Consider the following 22,663-nt stretch of genomic DNA (forward strand, 5'->3'; position numbering starts at 1 on the left):
GACCAATCGTGAAGCTCGGAAAAAATTGGACAAACTGGCGGATGCGAGAGAATTTTTTGCCGATTTCAATGAAAATTGCCAGAAGATATACATTATTGGTGAATACGTAACCATCGAATAAAAATTAAAGAAATTTTGAGGGCGGTGTTCCTTTCTTCAGTATATACCCAGCAAACCAGCAAAGTATGGAATCAAAATATTTGACAGATTAGTAGATTCAAGAACTTTCTACAACTATATGGAGATATACGCAGGGCAACAGCCAGAAGGTCCTTTTAGAGTTGAAAATTTACCATTTGAAATTAGAAAATGCCTGTGCAGCCCTTTGTTTGGATCAGGCAGAAACGTAGCAATGGATAATTATATACGAGTTATGCTCTAGCAAAGGAACTTTTATCAAAGAAGCTAACTATTGTAGAAACCCTGAAGAGAAACAAGGCTGAAATTCACACCGAGTTCGTCCAGACAAAAACTAGGAACGCTTATTCACCTATATTCGGGTTCCAAAAGAACGCTACACTAGTATCGTATGTGCCTTTAAAACTCAAAATGTGTAGTTTAGTTATCTACAATGCATTGCGATGACGCCATTGATGAAAGTGGTCATACGAAAACCCCATAAATAATTCACTTTTATAATGCAACAAAAGATGGTGCAAACAGAGTTGATGAAATGTCATCTTTATAGTCAACAGCTCGAAAAATCAACGAATGGCCGATGGTTGTTTTTTACTGTGTTGAACGTCGCTGCAATAAATGCCCGAGTTGCCTTATTCTCATAACTCACTCTCATATTAAACCAAAATTCGACAAAGGCCGACATGCTATGTGTCCAAGGTCCAAAGACAATAAAATTACAATTTCTTGCAAAATATGTGATAATTTTTCATGTAAAATTCATTCTTTCTATGTTTGCCAGAAGTGTATGTTAGCTTCTGATCCTTGATTTGGTATGTAATTATTTTGAATGGAATTTTTTCTTAAAGATTGAAATAAGTTTTCTTAAGTAAAGAAGTATAGTTTCCTAATGAAATATTGCAATTGTTGTTTATAATTAAATGGTTTCTATAAAATTTATAACACATTTTCGTAATGACACTGATTCGGGTGATGCAGCCACCCCGTGCGATTTCCAATGTCCTTCTGCCGGGTTAAAACCCTTGGCAACAGATTTTTAAAAAAAATTTTCCTCATCCTTAAATAAAGTTACTGATGATCTTACTAATTATTTTCATGTTGCAGTAAGAAAACTATTTTTCAGTTATTTGCCAATAAAATGCTTAAATATTTTTTAATGTTGTAATATCTATTATTTATTTGATTTTACATACATTCAGCGTGAATGATCTGTTTGCATATTTTTCTGTTTATTTAATTGGTCAGTTAAAAGATTTTATTGGCTTCCTGGGATTAGTTGCAGTTTTCTTCAACTGAATCTTCATCTCAAGAGACATTTTTGAAATTAATTTCTTAGAACTAATTATATTACTTTTTAACTCTATCAAAATAACAGGGAAAGTTTTTAATATTTTATTTGAAATTTTTCTTGAGAAATTTTAGACTTTGAACGAGTATTTGAATTGATTTTCAATATTTCAACCAAACAAACATTTTTCCTTCTAGGATCATTTTATGACATCTGATGAGTATGAAGAACATGCTACATTATATGATGCAATTAGTAATTACGAGAAAACTATGGTCATCACACATGAAGCTGATCCTGCTTGGAGGAATGCTGTTTTGTCAAGTGTTCCATCGTTATTAGCACTAAGGTCTGAATTAAATTTTAAATGTGCTTTAGTACCCATTCACTAACTCAGTCAGAGAATGCGCACACTGTATTTATCAATCATTAAGGACATCTGACACCTTAATAATATACATGTGTATAGGTCATTAAGTAGATTTAATAATTCTTTTAACTCTTATTAAATATTTCAGTCACAAACTATTGTTTTGCTTTTAATTACTATCATTTCTACTAGTGTTTTGCTTTGAAAATTATTATTTTGCTTTTCTAGCTATTGTTTTGCTATTTATGATCTGTTTAGTGGCACTGTCATTCTTTTCCCCCTTCTCCCCATTTGCAATAGAAATATTCATACACTAATCTTAACTTCCAGTATTTTTCATTGATTGCAAAAGACCACAAAGATTTATCACATTTCTTGCATTACTAAAATTTCTAATTAATTTTAACACCATGTTTTCTATCAATTCCCAGCCTGAAATTTTTTACTCAGCCACCAGCACTTTTCCCCCTTTGGAAATTTCTGTGTTTTCATCTGTAAACCATTTAAGCAATCACTCTTTAAGTCATGACTGCATTGAAGAAGTCCATCAAAAATCTCAGTGTTAACACTTATTCATTGATTTTTATTCTTATCAAAACATCTGTCAGTTGATAGATACTCATTTCATTTTCATTTTTAAGACAAAAAATTGTTTAAAGAAATATGTTAGTTAATGTGTTAAATTATTGCAGGGAAATTGCAATTTCCTCGGAAGTGCTTATTTTATCTGACCATCGAGTATTTCCATTTATTACAAAACTAAAATTCAGATTTTTCATTTTGAATTTTAATTATTAGATTATTTTACTAATGATAGAAATAAAAAAAGGTGAGAAGTATTTTATAATGAGCATGTAAATAAATGTGAAATACTAAATAAATTTTTACCTTGCGATGGCTTCGTGGTTAAGAAGGCACCATTTTTCAAAACGAAACAGAATATTTATTAAAATAACATTAAGGCATATTATTTAACTCTGAACAGAATATTGCTCCTACAACATAGAAAATGAAAGCACCTCACGCCTACATGGCAAACGTTCAACTACTTTAAATATAGCAACCTTTTGGGAGAAGAGAAAAAGCAAGCCAAACATGCCTTGTTTGATCACCAAACATTCACCAGATACTAGACCCCCGTCGTAAGATTGTTTGTTGTTGCTGTTTACAAATGAATCATCAATCTGGAAACCAAGATTGAGAAATTTTTTGTCATCAATGAGAAAAAGAAAAGAAAAAGAGGAAAAAAAAAAAAGCCTACATATACATTTAAACATTTTACACTAAAATTCAAATCTTAACTACTATAAATATTTGCAATGAAATACTTGCAATTACACACCATTTTACTATATCAACATAGATAACACTTTTTTTTCCTTAACTTCACCCAGTGATTCCAAATACTCTTTATTCTCATAAAAATTTATAAGTTCTTAAAAAAAGAAAACAAGTTTGTATTCTTTCTAAATATGTTAAAATATACCCATGATAGTATTACTCCAATAATGAAAGTAAAATTTAGCTTCTTACTTTTACATGTAAAGATTATTTAAAAACATTGTCAAAATATCTATATTCAAATTATTTAAATTAGTATATAATTCTGTTCTTTTCAGTTACGTGAAATAAAAAGAACATTTTTATTACACAGAAAATCTTTTCCTCTCAATCAGATTCTATTAAAGTTTTTAATTAGTGGTGTTGCAACACAATTTTTTCCACTTATTTCAACTTATATAAATATCTTTTTTGTGCAAAATTGTAAAACGATTAAGAAAAGAAAAACTGCTTAATCACTAATGTTCAAAGTTCACTGGTGGGGCGTCTGGATATTGCATTGGCATTAGAGAGATTTCCTCTGGGGCAGTGTTATATTTCAAGATTATATTTTTGCAATGCTATGGCCCATCGTTGCAATTTGGTCAACTGCACAGCATTTCTAACTATAAATGCCAGTGGATTGGGATCGATCACAATTTTGAGAGCTGAACTGAATATCCACAGTCCAAATCAGTGCACATACTGTAGTGTAAGCTTCATGCTCTATAGTCAGCCAGCTTTGTTGGGGTTTCTGTAGTTTCAACAAACGGATCCTGCACTGTTGGGTTAATCAATTCTGTTGACTTTGCTAATCATTCCTTCAGTTGTTGAAGTACTGACTCATGAATTTCTAGTATTTCTGTTTGTTTATTTTTAATGAGTTCCATGAGTGGATAGATGATCTCTACATACCCTGAGATGTAATCATGATAGTAATTACATAATCCTAAAAGGATTTTCAGATGGGTCTTCGTTTGTTGATATTTCCAGTTTCTTGATTGCCTTTATTATCTTGGGATCTGAATGATGTTTCCCCAATCTAATAATGTGTGTTAAATATTTAATTTGTGATTTTGCACAGCGTTCGTAGCGGTCGTTACAAGTGCTTATAAGTCCTTATATTTGAAAATAAAATATAAAGGCCCTTATAGGTGCTTACTTTTTCTGTAAAGCCCTTATTTTTTGTTTTTAGTGCTTATTTTTTGCTTTTAGTGCTTTTTTTTAATGAATGCGCATTTTTCCCCGTACCAAAGCCAAAACTAAATAAACAACTTTTCTTCCTTATATGCAACGTCAGATGGTGAATCATACTCCCGGAAATTGCTTTTCCCCCCTTTCTCTGCATGAACGTAACCTATGGTACACGCGAGAGTACAGACAGGTGCACGTCGTTCTATTGGTTAAAGAATTGGGAAAACGGTAGAAAATTCGGTACATTCGGTATTCTTTTCCTCCCATCCAAATACTACACATGTTTGAATTTCTGTCAAGATTTTAATAATTTGCATTCTTGTTCCGCGTGGTCAATTTATTATGATCGTTATGCTTATATTATGAGTATATGCATGAATATTTATAATAATATAGTTGCAGTAACTGGTGAAGTATAGATAAAACTTCCAAAAAATGGGTGTGTTTTTACACATAATAGCTTTCTAAGGAATAATATTCGGAATGGCTTAAATAAAAGGAAAGTAATCAAATAGTCAAAAGAATTCCCCCCCCTCCCAATACATCATACAGTACGGAGGTTGGGAGGTTCTCCCCTTTCTCCGCAAAATCTCTAATATTGAAGCAGCAGAGTTTTTTTTTTTTTTTTTTTTTTTGTCACTGTCCGATCTGGATTGAATAGGACTAAAAGTTTTTACGGTCTACCCAACCTAAGCGAAGATTGATTCTATTTCGGAAATTTAACGCAGTCTGTTGAAAATTAGAATCGGAAACACCCCAGATTAGTAAGTCTCTTTCTTTTCTTTTATTTAGTTCTTTATTCTCCGAATACCGGCAGCTGTTGATTCCGATTGCATAATATCACATATGGAAGATTATGCCACATGTATTGCGCAATAACGTTTGCGGTATTTTGCAGAGATAATTAATTTTGATGTTTAGTCTGAGATTTGTTTATGAACACTTAAAAGAGTTTTTACTGTGCTTTCTAAGCAGAATATTTCTCAGTTCAGTTGGTCTATTTTTATATGATGCACATATTCAAATGTCAAAATCATTTATTTAGCCGAGAAATCTAAAGAACGGCTACAATATCTCCTCACTCCTCTTTTTCCAGTTACTACCCGGAATATTCAGCAATTTCCCAGTATGCGGGTTAGTTAAGCTTCTACTGTTAAAGGATGACTACATGAAGCAATTTCCCGTCTTCTGATTTCAGAAATGTGCCTCTTTTTTACTTAAATTACTTTGCTTGGAATATATGTTAAGGGCAAACTGTTATGCAATGAAAATTTAGAAAATGTTCAAAATTTTGATTTTAAGTTAAATTATTTAAATATTAATATGAGTGGAAAAATAAATTGTATTTATTATTAGGTGCCAAACGAATACAGTTAAAATGGCTTATTATTATTTATTTTCTATATTTTGAACTGAAATTTCATCATTAAATCTGGTAATATAGTTTAGTTCTGCATAGTTTTTTTTCTCTCATTGTAAACCAATTCTGTAAATTGAACTGTCATTTAAAATTAAAAAAAAAAGTTAATTGTTTTCCATGGTTGAGGTAATGCTCATTCTCTTAATAAATATTGCATTGCTCATATTTTAAATTACAAGTCTAATTTTTCTTTTAAGGTTATGCAGTTGTGTATAATGTAATTAGACAGGTGCTTATTTTTTCCTTAAAATGTGCTTGAAAAGTGCTTATAGGTGCTTATTTTTTTAACTAAAATGTGGCTATGAACCCTGTTGCAAAAGAACATTTCTTTGGATTGATAGTAAATCCAAGTTACTCTAGTTTGGTGAAAACTTAATCTAAATCTTGGAGATGAGTGTTGAAATCAGTGGAAAATATAGCTGTGCCATCAATGTAGGCTATTGAAAATTGTTGAAATTTTACAATGCATTATTCTTTACTCTTTGAAAAGTTGCCGCTGCGTTCATTAGACCAAAAGGTAATGCTTTAAACTAATATTGACCTTGATGAATTTTGAATGATGTGTATTTTTTACTTCGTTCTGCCATCCGTATAGCCCAATATCATTTGAGTAAATCCAATGTTGTTATGACGTTTGCTCTTCCTATATTGTACATCAAATTAATGATGTTATCCATTGGAAAAGCGTTTAGCTTCGTCACGGCATTCAATGCTCGATGGCCTACACACAATCTAATGTTTCCATCTTTCTTACTTATGCACTACTGGGTAAACTATTTTTGCATTACTTTCTTTTATTAGTCTTGATTTCAGTAAATCTTCTACTTCTTCATCAACCTTTGTTTTCAATGCTTCAGGAATCCTGTAGATATAAGATTTATTCCTCTCCATATTGGATATTAATCTATTTTTATAAGTTTCAACTTTGACTATTTTCAACTTTCTGGTGAATCATGTTTGGTGTTGATTAATAAGAGTAATTAATTTTCTTCCTTGCTGGGGATTTAAATTTTCTAAATTCAGATTCACCTCTATTTTCAAATCTTCCAGGGGGTGTGAAAAATCTTTTCTCTCCAAAGTTATGATTTCTCCAAATTTTTCTGCATTTTCCCATATTACTCCAACTACATTGATGCTTGCTTGAAATTTTTGAATTTTGTTTGAACATACATGCTTCATCTTTCCGTCGGGTTGCTTTTCTTTATAGGAATGAGATGGACGTTGACTTACAATTTCTCTTGGTCCAGTCCAACATGCATAAAGTTTGTTGCAATTAACTTGGCTTGTTCGGTTGCTTGTTTCAACCTTATTTTTAAATGCTGTAAGTAATCCAATGTCAACTTACTTATATTAGGTAGTATAGGTATTTCTCCTGACCATGAAGACTTCAGTACTGCTAAAGGACCTCTTGGTTGCCTTCCATACTTCAACTGAAATGGTGAGACTCCGGTGATGCAATTCAGTACTTCCCGACAAGCAAAGAGCAATTATGTGATGTGCTTATCCCAGTTCTAAGGATCAGTCCTGATGACATAATGTTACATTGGCTTGAGGGACTTGTTCCCCCTCCCCCAAAGTTAGCCTTAGTGGCACAAAACCCCTGTCCTTTGGTACAATTCTTTTTGACTCCCCTCCATCCCAAGAAAATGTCTTAAACAAAAATATGCCATCTCGAAATGGTTAATAACCAGTGCCCATGTTAAACTCCAGTTTCAGTGATGTCAGGAATGCAAAGCATACACAGATGCAAAATGTGTATTGCTCCTCAATGAATCCAATTTCATTGCCTTTTTTGCTTCTGGCAGCATTTATATGTAGAGAACTTCTTCACAGGCATATGAACTAGCCAGGTTCCAGGAACTTTTTTTACTAGGAGGGCGTATTTAAAAAATGAGGGAATTTAGCAAACACCATGGGGTACCCTTAGTAATAGTAAAAATAAATATAGAATTATATCAAAATATTTCGTTTATGTTCCTTGTAAACATTGTAATGTTTAGCAAAGTTGTTACTGCAAATACAGTTATAAAAAAAGCTTTATTACAGCATGTTGTTCATAAATGTTGCTAGTTAAGTAAGGACATTGAAAATTGTTGTTATGCAGCTGAAATAATTTACTGACACACAACAATCAGTTGAAATGAAATTATTTCCTTTGTACCAACTATAACAAAAGGCTATGGATTGCTGTATCATTTTGTTATCTTTTAATTTGAAGAGAAGAAAGTGTATTCTATTTGCAACTGAAATGCAAATTCATAAAATGGCAAGTTTATATATTAAAAGAGGTTGCAGTGTAATGCATAGCATACCATGGCTGTATAAAATGTATAAGGAAATGGTTAACTGTATGTAAAATCAAATGTTTTTAACAGTCAAAAATTTATTCGTCTAATCATGTAATGTTATCTAGATGTTGCTAAGATTCAGTTTAAGGTAAAATATAAAATTCGTACAGTTTTTTTAAATGACCGAGATAAATTTTATTAAAATGTTTATTGCAATTATGAGTGCTTCTAATAGGCAGTGTTCAAATATCTCAATTTGTATGTAGATATTTTAGTTACTTTAAAATTGCTTCGCAGGCACAATGTTTCTGACTCCTGATGGAGGCTGTTTTGTGAAGAATTAACATGAAAGTAAAATGATGACTGTTCGAGCCAGAGTATCATGAGTGTTACTAAATGTTCTTGATGGTCACATAATTATCAAGGACCATCAACATATGATAAAGGACAAGTCCACACATTTTTATCCCAAATCAGGTGTCCTCCATCAGACCTGCTAATTCACACTGAAATCTTCAGTCGCTACTTTTGCAGGTGATACCACTAAACTGTGATTAGAATGAGTTAAGAGAAGTTGAAAATCAGCTTATCGATTATGAAGTACAGTCATATTCTTTATAATTGTGTGATGTGAATACCATTGAACCTGTAGGGGGGTATGCTTGAGAAGTGAGTTGGAAAACATTTTTCCACCTCCATCATCATAAAATAAATGTCTGTTTTTGCATGAGAAATGACTAAAAATACACTTTTTGATTGTACAAAATTTGTTTCAGTTATTTCTAAGAAGAATTGCTGCAATATTAATCTCCAAAAGTAGGCTTATACCATGTTAGAAAAATATTATAATCCAGATGCAAAGTGTTTCATTTTCCATCCTATATGAATAATAAATTTATGCTAAATTTTTTCTGACTACAACTGTAAGGAAAATATCTTTGTAACCTATGTATTTCTGAGTTATATATTGTATTGTATTCTTATCATGTCTTTTTTCTTAAAGGCATGTTTTTGAAGATAGCTGTGATGAATATAAAATTATCATGTTGAACAAAAGATTTTTAAGCTTTAGAGTCATCAAGGTAATGCTTTTTTCAAATTTATTATTCACAGCTATGTTGCATTTTTCATATTTTGCTCTGTTTTATGGGGAAGGAATATATGTGTGTTGAAATCTGAAATCATTGCAGATTAATAGAGAATGTGTTCGTGGACTGTGGGCAGGACAGCAGCAAGAACTTGTGTATTTGAGAAATCGTAATCCAGAAAGAGGAAGCATCCAAAATGCTAAGCAAGCTTTGAGAAACATCATAAATTCTTCCTGTGATCAGCCTATAGGTTACCCAATATATGTTTCACCTCTCACAACTTCATATGCTGAGACAAGTGATAATTTAAGTAGCATAATTGGTGGACCTGTTAGTATTGGTTTATTCAAAAAGATAATAATAGACTTTTGGAATAGGTGAGTTCTATTTGTATTTTTAGATTTTAGGTTTTTGTAATGTATGCTGTAGATTCATATTTTTCATTTAATATTAATAACAGTCATTCTCCATTCCCTTTGAAAATATTTGGATAATCGTGTGATTTCTGTATAAATTTGATGTATCTGTGAGCTATGATTAAGATGTAATGTACTTTTTGTTGCAGAATTTTGTAATTCTTGATCTTAGTTAATGGGTTGTTTCATTCCAGGACTGAGTATGATAGAAATGTTTTAAACTTCTGCAATAATACAGATGTCCGTACATCTTTATGAACATTTACTTTACAAAAATCGAACCTTTAGGAAAAACTTATATTAGTGCCTTTTTTGGAAGGGGATTAATGAAAGAAATCTAAAGAAGAGGATTTTTACTTTTAAAAAAAGTCTAGTTAATTTTGTTTTCGTGTGTGTTTGTGTGCATATAGCATACAGAATGAAATTGATTTTTTTAAAGATGTTTTGATTACCTGTGAAGAACTATATTACGGGAAGGGGAAGTTGTCCCAGAAGTCAAATGTTTTTATTTAATTCAATCCTTTTGCGATAAGAAAAGCGTAACAAAATTCGATTTTATGCATTTCATAAGGCAAACATTAAAACTTTAGACTTTTCAACTTGGTGAACTTATGGATAGAAATGATGCTAATATATTAGTAACTGACACTTGTTCTCTCATTTCAACTCCACTAACGTTATATCTCTGGCTATGATATCTCCAGTGACTCAATGCACCATTATCATTACCACCATCTTTGCCTTCATGTTTGTTTGCTTTTTCAGTTTTAGTGATCAAAACATCACTGCACATGTTATCTGAGACAGTCTAATTAAGTTGTTGGTGACTGTGTTTTAATCTTGAACCTCTGTGGATGGTTAATGAACTACAGACACTTAGTATTTCAGTATAGAGGCCTTTCATGTGAAGCCTTTAGTGAACAGTACTGGCAGATATTGTCTTACCAAGTGACATTGCAACAATAAGATATGGCTGTTCTTCGACTATAGAAGTCTTCAGAAGAGTTGACCAGGCACGTGTCCAATCAACTGCTTGACTTGTTTAGAATATTTTCCACATCTAAGGAATTACTGAATGATCAGGATGAAAGAAAAAAGTAACATCCTTGATTGATTGTCCTTCTTTAATAGGTATGGTAGTGCACCAATGCCCACTATCTGCCATTGGTCTTCTTTCATCCGTAGATGCACAAATATCATAAAATATTATCCTATGAAAGTTATAAACACTTTGCATCAGCATTTAAGTGAACCTCTTTAATTCCCTCAAAATGCTGGCATCTTTGATGGTTGCTAAATTACCATATATTTAGACAGTAGATCAGGATTGGCTGTTAAGATGCAGTATTTGTGTCAGGGTTGCCACGCTATCTGGAAAACCGGGAAAAGTCAGGGAATTCTTTGACCAAAAAGTTGAGTGAAAAGTCAGGGAATTTAAATATTTAAGTCAAAATCTGGAAAGGTCGGGGAATTTTATATGGTGATCACCCCCAAAAAAGCGAGTTTTGCGCCAACGTTGGAAGCAGCCACTTTCTTGGCGAATTGTATATCGCTTAAGCGTCATTCAGGCTGCTGGCATAGAGCCGATTTTCCCAGCTCCAATTAGATTGTCTTTTACAAAGATAAATCAACTTTGTTTCCAGCAACTTTGGTTTTCAGTTACCTTGAGAATCGCATCTGCATGTGCAGTACATGTTGAACTAAATGATAGAAATGAAATCAGTTTAATCCTAGTATACAGTACTATGGAGATTAAAATCAAAGAATATGTTTATTAAGAAGGAAAACTCTGCAACAGGAGTGGCTCCATTCCAACGTAGAGGGAAACAGCTGAGCATGTGCGAAATGTCTGTTGCCAAAGCTCAAAAGCCGGTGTTGAAGTTCGAAGGACGTTATCAAGAGTTCATAAAATGAATATTGTTTAAAATTTCTTTAAAAGAAAAGAAAATGTTTTTTCACGTAAGTAAATTAATTAATGAATTAGTTAATTTTGAGGGGAAAAAACTATGAAAATCCGTGTTTAAATTATTGCAAAAAGTCAAAGAAAAAAAGTTTTGTCCCTGTACACATCGTGGAAAGGGAAATTTTTGCCACCAGGTTCCATCGCCAAATCCCTTTGCGAATTTTCCCTTCGCATTCTAGCAGTGCAATAGCATTATGTCTGATGGAATCTTTCTTTCTTTACATAGACGTTCTTTGGTTAGAATAGCCTCCATGTATTCTATTCTAACCTCCATGTACGGTACACACACACAGAAATCCTTGCTTGCAAAATCTCATGCTTGTAGAAGAGAGATTTCAATTGATTTCAATGTTCCTCCCCCCGACAAGTGGCACTAAAGTTGATTGGATTCCTCTTCTGTTATGTTCTTTTTTCACTAAATTTTAATTTTTTGAATTTGGGTATTGCTTGTTTAAAAGTTTTGGTTTTTAACATTTTTTAAATTCTTTGTTTTTAAAGAAATTGTTTTGTAGTTACATATATGAACCAGCTAAATCTTAAATTTGAACTTAAGATTAAAATTAAAGCTAAAAATTCATGTAAGCACAAGTGAAAAATGAACATATGAAACTTAGATAAGTGGAAAAATATTAATCTTCCATGTTTACTGTTTCAAAAAGAAGTTGTCAAGAGGCAAGTTTTTGAAACTTTAAACTGGTTGATTAATGAGTTCTGAATACATATTTTGTTCCTTTGGACTATATGAAACTTAAAACTGTTTGTTAAACAAAATATTGCTATTTAAAAAAATATCAAATTGAGTCTCAAATAAGGTCAGAGCTTTCTCTACATACATTCATACTCTTAAAAAGCATTAAAATGAAAACTAAAAGTAAATAATAAAGAGTACTTAAGTAATGATAGTAAATAATTGAACGAAATGTACAAAAAATTAAAAACAATATATTGAAAAAGAAAGTAATATGCAAATAAAACTAAGAAAAATCCACAAACATAAGGAACTAATCTAAAGAGTGATTTAGTGCCAAACTTAAAAGTCTTTTAATCAAGTATGAAGAGGGCTGTCTCAAGAACCTGAAACTTATCTTTTTAGTCATAGAAATTTTTGCAACTGATTAAAAAGTAGAACTTTTTGTAGTCATTTTGGGTTCAGTGGATAAAAACTATAAAATTTAAAAAAAAAAAAAAAAAAAAAAAAAAAAAAAAAAGAATTTGCAAATATGATGAACTATTAAAACTAACTATTGTAGTAGACGCCGCTCCTCAAAATAGCTGAAAAAATTCAAACTGAAAAGCATGAGAACAGTATGGTTGCCAAATTCAGTATCTGAACTCTGCTTATCACATTGGGAAAGCAGAACCAATCATTGAAAAAGAAGGGGGGACTTGAACTGGTTGAAAAACAAAAGAAAAAGTAAAAGGATACTTTCAAATGGTTCTGTTTTGTGGTCTCTTAGCTAAAGATTTTTGTCCAATCGCATAGAAGTGTTACGGGGGTAATTGTACTAATTACAGGGGGAGGTATTTCCTGGGGGTTATTGTCAAGGTTTCAGTAGGAGCAATGGCATCAGAATTTGCAAGGTCGTTCAAATAAACAAAAATGGCTATTTACTTGAAACTCGGATGATTTTAAAAATTCTGGCCAAAAGTTTTTGAAAATGAAAAATTAGTCAACGTTATTGAGCTGCAATACATTTTAGAAAAGAAAAAAATGCCTGGTTTATTAGTGAAAGTAGTTGCCAGAATAGTAATTTCTAATCTGAAAACTCATAAAATAGATAGATACATTCCAAAAAAATATTTACATGAATAGATGATATCAAACAAATTAATCTCATATAAAAATTAAATTATCTGTCTTAGCCATCCTACTGGAACCTCCTTATAAGTTTAGGTAACAATAATTATATTGCTGTCAACATGTAAATTTTTTTTTAATCTAAGGCAAATTAAATTTGGGAATTTGATTATCAATGAGCAAATCAATTAAATGATGTAATTCTTGAAATTAATCAATCTTATTGCATACTTTTTTTAATTCTAAGCAGTTGTGTGTGAATGGTATTATAGATTTTTTGGAAGGAGGGGGGAGAGAAATATTGGAATGCCAATTAATGAGTGTAAAGGTGTGAAAGTTAAAAGTCTATTCTTTTATCATAGATTTTAATCTTTTTGGAATTCAGACTTTGTAAAGCTAAGTAAGTATTTTCTTGTTGAAGGTTAGTTTTCTGAAGTTTAAAACAAATGAGTTAAATATTAGCTTCTTCAATTTTGTCATAATTCTTGATTGCTAAAATGTCATTGACATACATGTAAATATTGGGGGAAAAGGTGTATTGGTCTTTACTAAGCTGTTTTGGGAATTGATATTCTTTCATGAAGAGTTATAGGTTACAAAGTGCTGAAGATGAGCAAGAGCTCATTGAGATACCATTTAGTTGTTTCGAGTGCCATTAGATTTCACATAATTGGGAAATAACACACTTTTTAGGTAAAAATACAAATTTTCTTGTGTAGCAATTGTAAGAATCTCCAAAAAAAGCTGCTTTAAGAGAATATGAAAAATTTCTTGTATTGGTAACATGGCATACAGATTCTCAGTGTCGTAGCAATTAGTATTTTTGATGTCCACTATAGTAAGGCTGTCAGAATCAGTTCATGGTTATTAATAATCCAGTTGTAATTGTGTTCTTGATTTTCCGAATTATTTACAGTGTTTAGAATTCAGGAAACATTTTTACCAAAATTATAGTCAATTTCTTATAAGTAATTCCTAGTCCCATTGATGATTAATCTGAATTTAACTGGTGTCTTGTGCAACTTAGGGAATGCATACTGGTTTGAAAATCTGTTGTTGTCAGTAGCAGCTGTAATTTTAAATCTCTGATGTAAAACTTTGATTTGCCTTTGGACTTTACCACTTTTTTTTTTTTTTTTTTTTTTTTTTAAGTGATAGTACTTTGTAGTTCCTTTTTAATAAAATTGTAATAGAATGCTTTTCATAAAATACTGAAGTTATTGCTTTCTTTATCAATTTGGGTAATTATTACTTTTGTACGCGGAAGTTGTATTTGTCGAGTTCCTTTCTATTATGAAGGTAGTGAAGCCGGTCGGCAAGAGAAATACGAAGTTTGAAGTTGTAAAAAATCGTATATACACTGAAGAACCATTACATTGGGACCACCCTCCTTCTATAACAATGGACTCGCCCAGGAACAAGACCACTGTGCGTGCGCAGCTGATGTTGGAGTATATAAATAGCTATGCATTGTTGGGTCCGTCAATACCTCAATAAAACTCATAATTAAATAAATAACTTTACACAAAAACTCAAAAATGGACTGTATACTAAAATTTATTAATTACTCAAAAAGCCGCATAGGTAGTTCACATCTCTCAGCGGCGTCTCAGAACACACTCAAACTCAATGCAAGTGGCCGCCTGGTGGCTCTATAAAAACATCTGCGTCATCGTTTTAGAACACAAATATTACATATTTTTCACAGCTGGCGCCTCTGGCATCAACATCCAGCCTGGCCTTGAATGTTACATTCAACAATAAATTTAGAACACAAGTTATAAAATACAAACTCCACACTCCAATATAATAATAATGATGGTTATACAATTATACAAACTCAATTTGATAATTAACTACAAATAAAATTTAAGTAACTGAAACTTTTTCATTAACAAAAGGCAAAGGTACAATTTTTCTCATTGGCCTTTTATAGTTTCCATTTTTATCTTTAAGTATTACAACTCGAATAATATTATCTTGACCTGGATGGATTTTAATAACTCATGCTAAATGCCACTTTAAAGGAGAGTAATTATTCGAATCTTTTACTAAAACTAAATCTCCTTCCTTCATTTCTACTTTTCCTTTATACCATTTAGGTCTATTTAAAAGTTTGTTTAAATATTCAGATGACCATTTTCTCCAAAAATTTTGATTTAATTTCTGAACCATTTGCCATCTAGTTATCCAATTTATAGGAATCTCTGTAAAATTAGGTGCAGGCAATGCAATTAAAGATGAACCAATAAGAAAGTGAGCAGGTGTCAATGCTTCTACATCATTTGGATCATTTGATATGGGACAAAGAAAGCAAGAATTAAGTACAGATTCAATTTGAACAGTTAGAGTAAAAAATTCTTCATAAGTTAGAACTGTTTTTTCCACCACATGTTTCAAGTGCTATTTAAGGCATTTCACACTAGCATCCCATCAACCTCCAAAGTGAGGAGTAGAGGGAGGATTAAAATGCCAATTTATGCCTTCAGTAGCCAAATAACCTTTGATTTCTTCCTCACTTTTATCCTTAAATAAAGATTTTAAAATCGCTCTTAATTCACCATGAGCACACACAAAATTTCTGCCGTTATCACTGAAAATATGAAGGTTTACCTCATCTGACAATAAAGCATTTAAGTGCTGCTATAAATGCTGCACTTGTTAAATCATTTACAATTTCAAAGTGCAAGGCCTTCGTAGTAAAACATACAAAAATACATACAAATACTTTTCTTACATGTTTACTTCTGCCTACAAAATTTTTTACCGCAAATGGACCACAGAAATTGAGTCCTGTGTTAGCAAAAACTCTTGATATGGTCACACTCGCAGCTGGTAAATCAGCCATCTGTTGCTACACAGACCTAGAATTTACCTTTTTACAAATCATGCAATTAAATATAATTTTTCTAATTATATTTCTTGCAGAAACAATCCAAAATTTAATCCTTATAAGTGATAGGGTTGTTTCAGCACCTGCATGAAAATAAAGAATATGAAAATGATTAATCACAATAACAGTAAAATTATGTTTAGTTGGCAGAATCATAGGATGTTTTCTCATTTCACTTAAGTCATTGTTTTTCAGTCTGCCACCCACTCTGAGTACTCCATCATGATCTAAAAATGGACACAGATTCAATAGTTTACTACTATTAGGAATACGAGCACCCTTTTCTAAGCACCAGATTTCGGTCACAAATGAAGTCCTTTGAATGTTTTTCACAATACACAATAATGCACTAGAATGTTCAGTGTTTGTCAACGTTCCGCATGTAGCATGCAATGGATGCCTGGTGTTATGCAAGAATCTCTTGCACCAACCCACTTTGTTGTAAGATGAACAATTATTGATGACATCTAATGGCTCATAAGTGTTAATAAGTGCACATATTTCACTTACTACTGCTGGTTTTAATTCGTGAAGATACAGTTCTTCGGACTCCTCAGGGATATCACCTTGGCACTTAGTCAACACAGGTTGAAGAAGAAATGGGGGACCACAACGCCACATTTCACACAATTGAAGTTTGACCGGATCAGCACCTCTTGATATGAGATCCGCTGGGTTCTGTTTAGATGGGACGTGATGCCACTGTCGCACCTCCGTCATTTCTTGAACCATCGCAACTTGATTAGCAATAAACGTTTTCATACAGCAGGGCTCCTTTTTCAGCCAAGCCAAGACTATCGAAGAGTCACTCCAGAAAAATACATTATTCACATTAAGTTTCAGAGCAGATATTACTCGAGTCATTAACTTCGCAAGCAATACAGCTGCGCATAACTCTAATCTTGTTATGGTAACTTGCTTTATAGGAGAAACTTTTGATTTACTTGTTACCAGACTTATCACCACTTCACCATATTGGGAGACGGATTTACAATAAACTGCAGCTCCATAAGCTAACTCAGAGGCATCACAAAATCCGTGTAACTCAATAACAATTGCTTCTGCGACAAGAATGCATCTGTTAATTTCTAATTTACATATATGTGCTAGTTCAGAGAAAAAACATTGCCATTCTTTGGCTTCTTTATCAGGTACAAGATCGTCCCAATTGAGCTTCAAAACAAATTAGTCTCTGAAGAAATATTTTAGCTTTAGCTATCACAGGACCCAATAAACCAAGTGGGTCAAAGATTCTCGCTATTGTTGACAAAACTTGCCTTTTAGTAAGTTTAGGCTCATTTTCTAGTTTTACTTTAATATGAAAACAATCTTTATCTGCTTTCCAGGAAACACCAATGGCTGACACTTCATTCGCGCATTGAAATGTGTATTCATCATCAACATTAACTGCAAACTCCGGATTATTGCTACGCCATTTGTGCAGAGTCATAGTTGTACTTTTTAAAATCTCAATTAATTCATGCTGTAGCTCTTTTGCCGAACTCAATGAACTGGACCCTGTTAGAACATCATACGTGTAAAAATCACTCTGTAGAGCTGCAGCTGTTAATGGAAAATTTGTGAACTCATCTATAGCAAGCTGACGTAATGTTCTCATAGCTAAAAAAGGTGCACTTACTGTGCCATAGGTGACCACGTTTAACTCAAAAGTTTTAACTGGACCATTAATTGACTCTTTCCACAAAATTCTCTGTAGCTGCCGCGATATCATTCGGTACATTTTTCTGATATCCGCTGTAAAAGCATAAATATGTTTTTGGAAACGTACCATAATTGAAAGCAAGTCCTCTTGAATTACACCACCATTATACTGAATTGAATTCAGCGAATTATTTTTTGACGTTGCAGTCAAAGCATTGAACACTACTCTCAAAGGTGTCGAACATTTCTCAGAGCGATATATACCAAGGTGTGGAATATAATATTTCCCCTTTTGCTCAGCTTCATCTTTCACTTCAGTCCTGTGACCTAGTTCACTATATTCTTGTAGAAAATCAGAGTACAATAATAAGTAATTTTCATCCTTTCTTAAATGAGTTCACAACGAGTTCAACCTCTTAAGCACGCTTTGTTTCGAATTCCCTAAACACATTGGATCTTCCTTAAATGGTATCTTGACTACATATTTTCCAGTTTCAGTCCTGTAATAGTTTTTGAGAAAATGCTGTTCACAAATTTCTGCTTCTTTACTCTTAGAAATCTCAGGCTCTCTTTCTACGTTTTCGACTCTCTCCCAGAACTTTCTTACTGCTCTTTCTAACTCCAAATTATCTGTAATAAGCCCACAATGTAATTTACTTTTCCCTTTAGCAGGAAGAGTCCCACTTACAACATAGCTGAAAACACTATTTTGTAATCTTAAATTTGAATCCTGAAGGGAAATTTGACCTGGTTTTAAAAGCTCATAGAAATGTCTGCACCTATCAGAAACTGAATTGGGCATGGCTCAAAAAATTTCTCATCTGCTAAATTGATATTATCGAAAGAGGAAACATTAATTTCAAGAGGCCTAGAGGGCGTGTATTCTGTCATTTTAGGAACCACCAAAAAATTTTAACTTAAATCGAAACTCTTGTCCCTATTTAAAATAGTTGCACTAACTCTAGATTTTATATTCAAAGACAAATTATTTATTCCTAAAACAGAAATGTTAGTCTTTTCTCCCTTTAATTGAAGCAAATCTGCTAACCTTTTGCTCATGAAATTTGAATTAGTGCCAACATCCAACAAACCTCTAACCTTAAAAAGTTACCCGATGCATCTTTAACTAAACAAACAAAAGTGCTGAGTAAGACAGCTTTTAATTCATTCATGAGACTGCACGTTGTTGATAATAAATTTTCATCAGTACTCGTTTTAGCTTGCAGAGGTTCAGATGATGGAGCCGAAGCAAAGCGTCCAAATTCGAAGGAATATTTTTATTTTCATGACTCACCACCTGAGCAATGACTTTGTTTATTTTTTGTTCGCGAGGGAAATAAAGAGTCATGAGGGAAATGAAGAGTCACGTGATTTTTTTTTTTTTTTTTTTTACAAATACCGCAAGAGAATTTATTGCTGCAATTAATCACCTTATGATTTCCTAAACAGTTGAAACATAGCTGTTTCAATTTCACTAGCCCAACTCTATTGCTAACTGTCATGTTTTTATAAACAGGGCATTTGTACAAAGGATGAATTTCATTGCATGATAAAATACATTTCGAATTTTTTACATCAGTTAGAAAAACCTTTGACATATTTTTAGGATAACTGTTTTTATTACTCAACCTAGAATTATCCGCTACAGGTTTTTCCTTTGATATATAATATAAATCTATCTCCTTCGCCAATTCTACAGGTTTAAACCAAGAATTTCCTTGCCTTGCATTTATAAAACATATAACCCCTCTATCAAGTGTTTGACATATTTTATCAGAAACCATTAATTGTTTTAATGTTTCAAAGTCATTTACCTTTCTCAGTTTCAAATAATATTCCCACCTCGTGGTTAATCTAGACATGAACTGCATATAAGTTTCATTCGTCATTCATTGTGTCTTCCTAAAATTTTCTAAACAAATTTGGGGGGATGGTTCGAATTCTCTTAGCACTATTTCTTTCACCTTTGAATAATCTCCTAATTCATCGTCTTTAATATAGGTAATAACATTTGTGGCTTTATCTCTCAACAAATTTAGAGGAATTTTCGATTTAAGTTTCTCTGGAACACTTTTTGAAATGAATGCCCTTTCTAACGATGAAAAGAAATAACCCAAACCTTCCGGTCTAATTGGAATTTTAGTTGTTAATGCGCGTATACTTTTAATAAGAGAGTCAAGAGATTCTACATTTTCTCTTTTCTCATATTCTATGAGGTTTTCACTCTTTGATTCTGCTCGCAACTTCGTGAGTTCTAGCTCCGATTTCGCTTGTTCCATTTTCAATTTCTCAAGTTCGAGCAATCGGCTCTCGTCACTTTTCCTTTTGTCAATAATATTATTAGCTATACTTTCAACTAATACAGGATCCTTCTTATATCTTCCACTGTTTTTAATTATATCAGTTAAATCTGATATAGCTTTCATTTCTGAAATGTCTAAATTTAGCTCTACAGCAATACGCTGATAATCTTCTTTTTTTGCACTTTTAAACATTTTGAATCTACTTTTTCAGTTACACAGTCATTACAATTAAAGCCACTTACCTTCTATTTAAGAGTAATCCGCTAGTTTTCCTTCCACAACACTTGTCTTCCGACTTTGAAACACAATTCAAACTCCAGCTCGGTAAGGACCAACAATGGGCCCATCAATAGCTCAGTAAAACTCATAATTAAATAAATCAGTTTACACAAAAACTCAAAAATGGACTGTATACTAAAATTTATTAATTACTCAAAAAGCCGCATTATTAGTTCACATCTCTTGGCGGCGTCTCAGAACACACTCAAACTCAATGCAAGTGGCCGCCAGGTGGCACTATAAAAACATCAGCGTCATCATTTTAGAACACAAATATTACATATTTTTCACAGCTGGCGCCTCTGGTGTCAACAATTGTCTTTCCAAACATAGTGCGATTAGCGACATAATTGGAAAAACAGCTGATTTATCAGACTTCGATAAAAGTCAAATCATTATGGCTTGGCAACTGGGAAAAATATCGGAAACAGTGCATTTAGTGGGCTGTTCACGTGCAGTCGTTGTGAGCACATATTGAAAGTGGTATATGGATGGTCAAATAACAAGTCTCCGGCCAACAATGTGTTGTCGACGGCACGTTGATTCCAGAGGAGTGCAGAGATAGCTACACATTGTTCACCGTGACCTAAGAGCTACAACAGCCAAAATAACCTCCAGCTACAACAGTGGTGACCCAAACAGTGTTTCTCAGCACACTGTGCACCGTATATTGCTGCGTATGTGCCTGCGCAGCTGGAGGGCAAAGCATGTCCCTGCACTGACTGCACATCATTACCAGCTGCATCTCCAGTAGGCCAAAAAACATCAGAATTGGACATTAGAAGAATGGAAGAAAGTTTTATGGTCCGATGAACCATGTTTTCTGGTTCATCACATTGATGGGCATGTGTTATTACGCCAATAGCCAAATTAAACCGTGGCTCCCAGATGCACAGTTGGACAGACAAGCTGATGGCGGGATATTATGGTGTGGGCAATGTTTTCGTGGAGCACATTAGGACCCATAATTCCCATAAAACAATCCCTTACATCTGTGTGCTATGTGAACATTGTTGCAGGCCAGATTCACCCATTCAAAACAACAGTATTTCTGGCAGAGGATGGTGTTTACCAACAGAATAATGCACCATGTCATAAGGGTCAAATCGTAAGGGAGTAGTTTGAGGAACATTCCAGTGACTTCAAGTCATATCTTGGCCTCAAAATTCACCTGACATTAATCCAATAGAGCATTTGTGGTCCCACCTCGGAAACCAAATTCGTGCTGCAACGCTACCCCTTTGCAATGTTCAGGAATTGCAGGCCCAATTGATGAGTGCTTGGTACCAGATCCCTCAGACTACCCATCAGCACCTTATGGAGTCAATACCAGGCCAGGTGCTGGCAGTTTTGAGGGCTAAAGGCGGTCCTACATGTTAATAACAGTGTGGTCATAATGTAATGGCCCTTTGGTGTATATACTTTTTCTGTTCATTCCCAGCAATAGTATATTATTCATTATTTGATATATCCCTATTTATGAAATTTCTTGTTTAAAAAAAAAGTGTACAAAAATATACACTGCTGCTTTCAAAATTGAAATTCTTTTGAAAGCAGCAGTGTATATTTTTGTACACTTTTTTTTCAGTTCAGCTGTAAAGATTATTGAGCAGTACATTTTATTATTTTTTTAATGGTGAAATATTTTCTAAAATAATTTTAAGGTCATAGAATGTTTTTAATCCTTTTAAAAATTATTTATGCTTTTTTTATTGGAAATTTAAATTATTTTTAAATTTTAACAGACTGCGTACGAGGTGTGGTGAAGGTTGTTCCAGTGGTGGTACAGCTCAGTGCAGTGATGATGGCTTTGTTCGTGATTCTGGTGCATTAGGTTCAGCATCAATAGTTGACAATGTTCCACCACGAGGTTGTTAATTTAATCTAATATTACTTATTCTTTTAGTAATTTATATACTCGTAGGTGTTTATTAAAAATGTTAGGAAATGTATTGAAGTTTGAATTTGTAGTTTATTTTTGAAATTAAAGAACTGTGTCAAAATCATTACCACAGAGATCGCGTAAAAATATCTCAAATTGTATTTTTTTTATTATTTAAAGCAAATATTGACTGTAAAAATTGAAGCAGGAAAAAACATATTTGATTTAAAAAAGTACATTTTCATATCAAATTCAGAGTTGCCAACTCTCCCGATTTAGGCGGGAGACTCCCGATTTTCGACCGCTCTCCCGCCAACCCGATTTACAATATATTTCTCCCGACTTTTTCTTATTCTTAAAA

General features: G+C 32.9%; 1 protein-coding gene across 3 annotated transcripts in view; it reads left to right on the forward strand.

The window, feature by feature from the left end:
- pcx (pecanex) overlaps nucleotides 1-22,663 on the forward strand; it is a 267,343-nt gene that overhangs the window by 220,019 nt on the left and 24,661 nt on the right. For all 3 annotated transcript variants that reach the window (XM_085814871.1, XM_085814873.1, XM_085814872.1), the window contains 4 exons: nucleotides 1,624-1,775; nucleotides 9,022-9,100; nucleotides 9,209-9,483; nucleotides 22,166-22,290. In XM_085814871.1, the coding sequence (XP_085670997.1) occupies nucleotides 1,624-1,775; nucleotides 9,022-9,100; nucleotides 9,209-9,483; nucleotides 22,166-22,290 (631 nt within the window). The remainder of the gene's footprint in view (nucleotides 1-1,623; nucleotides 1,776-9,021; nucleotides 9,101-9,208; nucleotides 9,484-22,165; nucleotides 22,291-22,663) is intronic.

The sequence above is a fragment of the Stegodyphus dumicola genome, chromosome 4, assembly GCF_044657685.1.
Source record: "Stegodyphus dumicola isolate Sdum_Otavi_A_Nest chromosome 4, ASM4465768v1".
NCBI lineage: Eukaryota > Metazoa > Arthropoda > Arachnida > Araneae > Eresidae > Stegodyphus > Stegodyphus dumicola.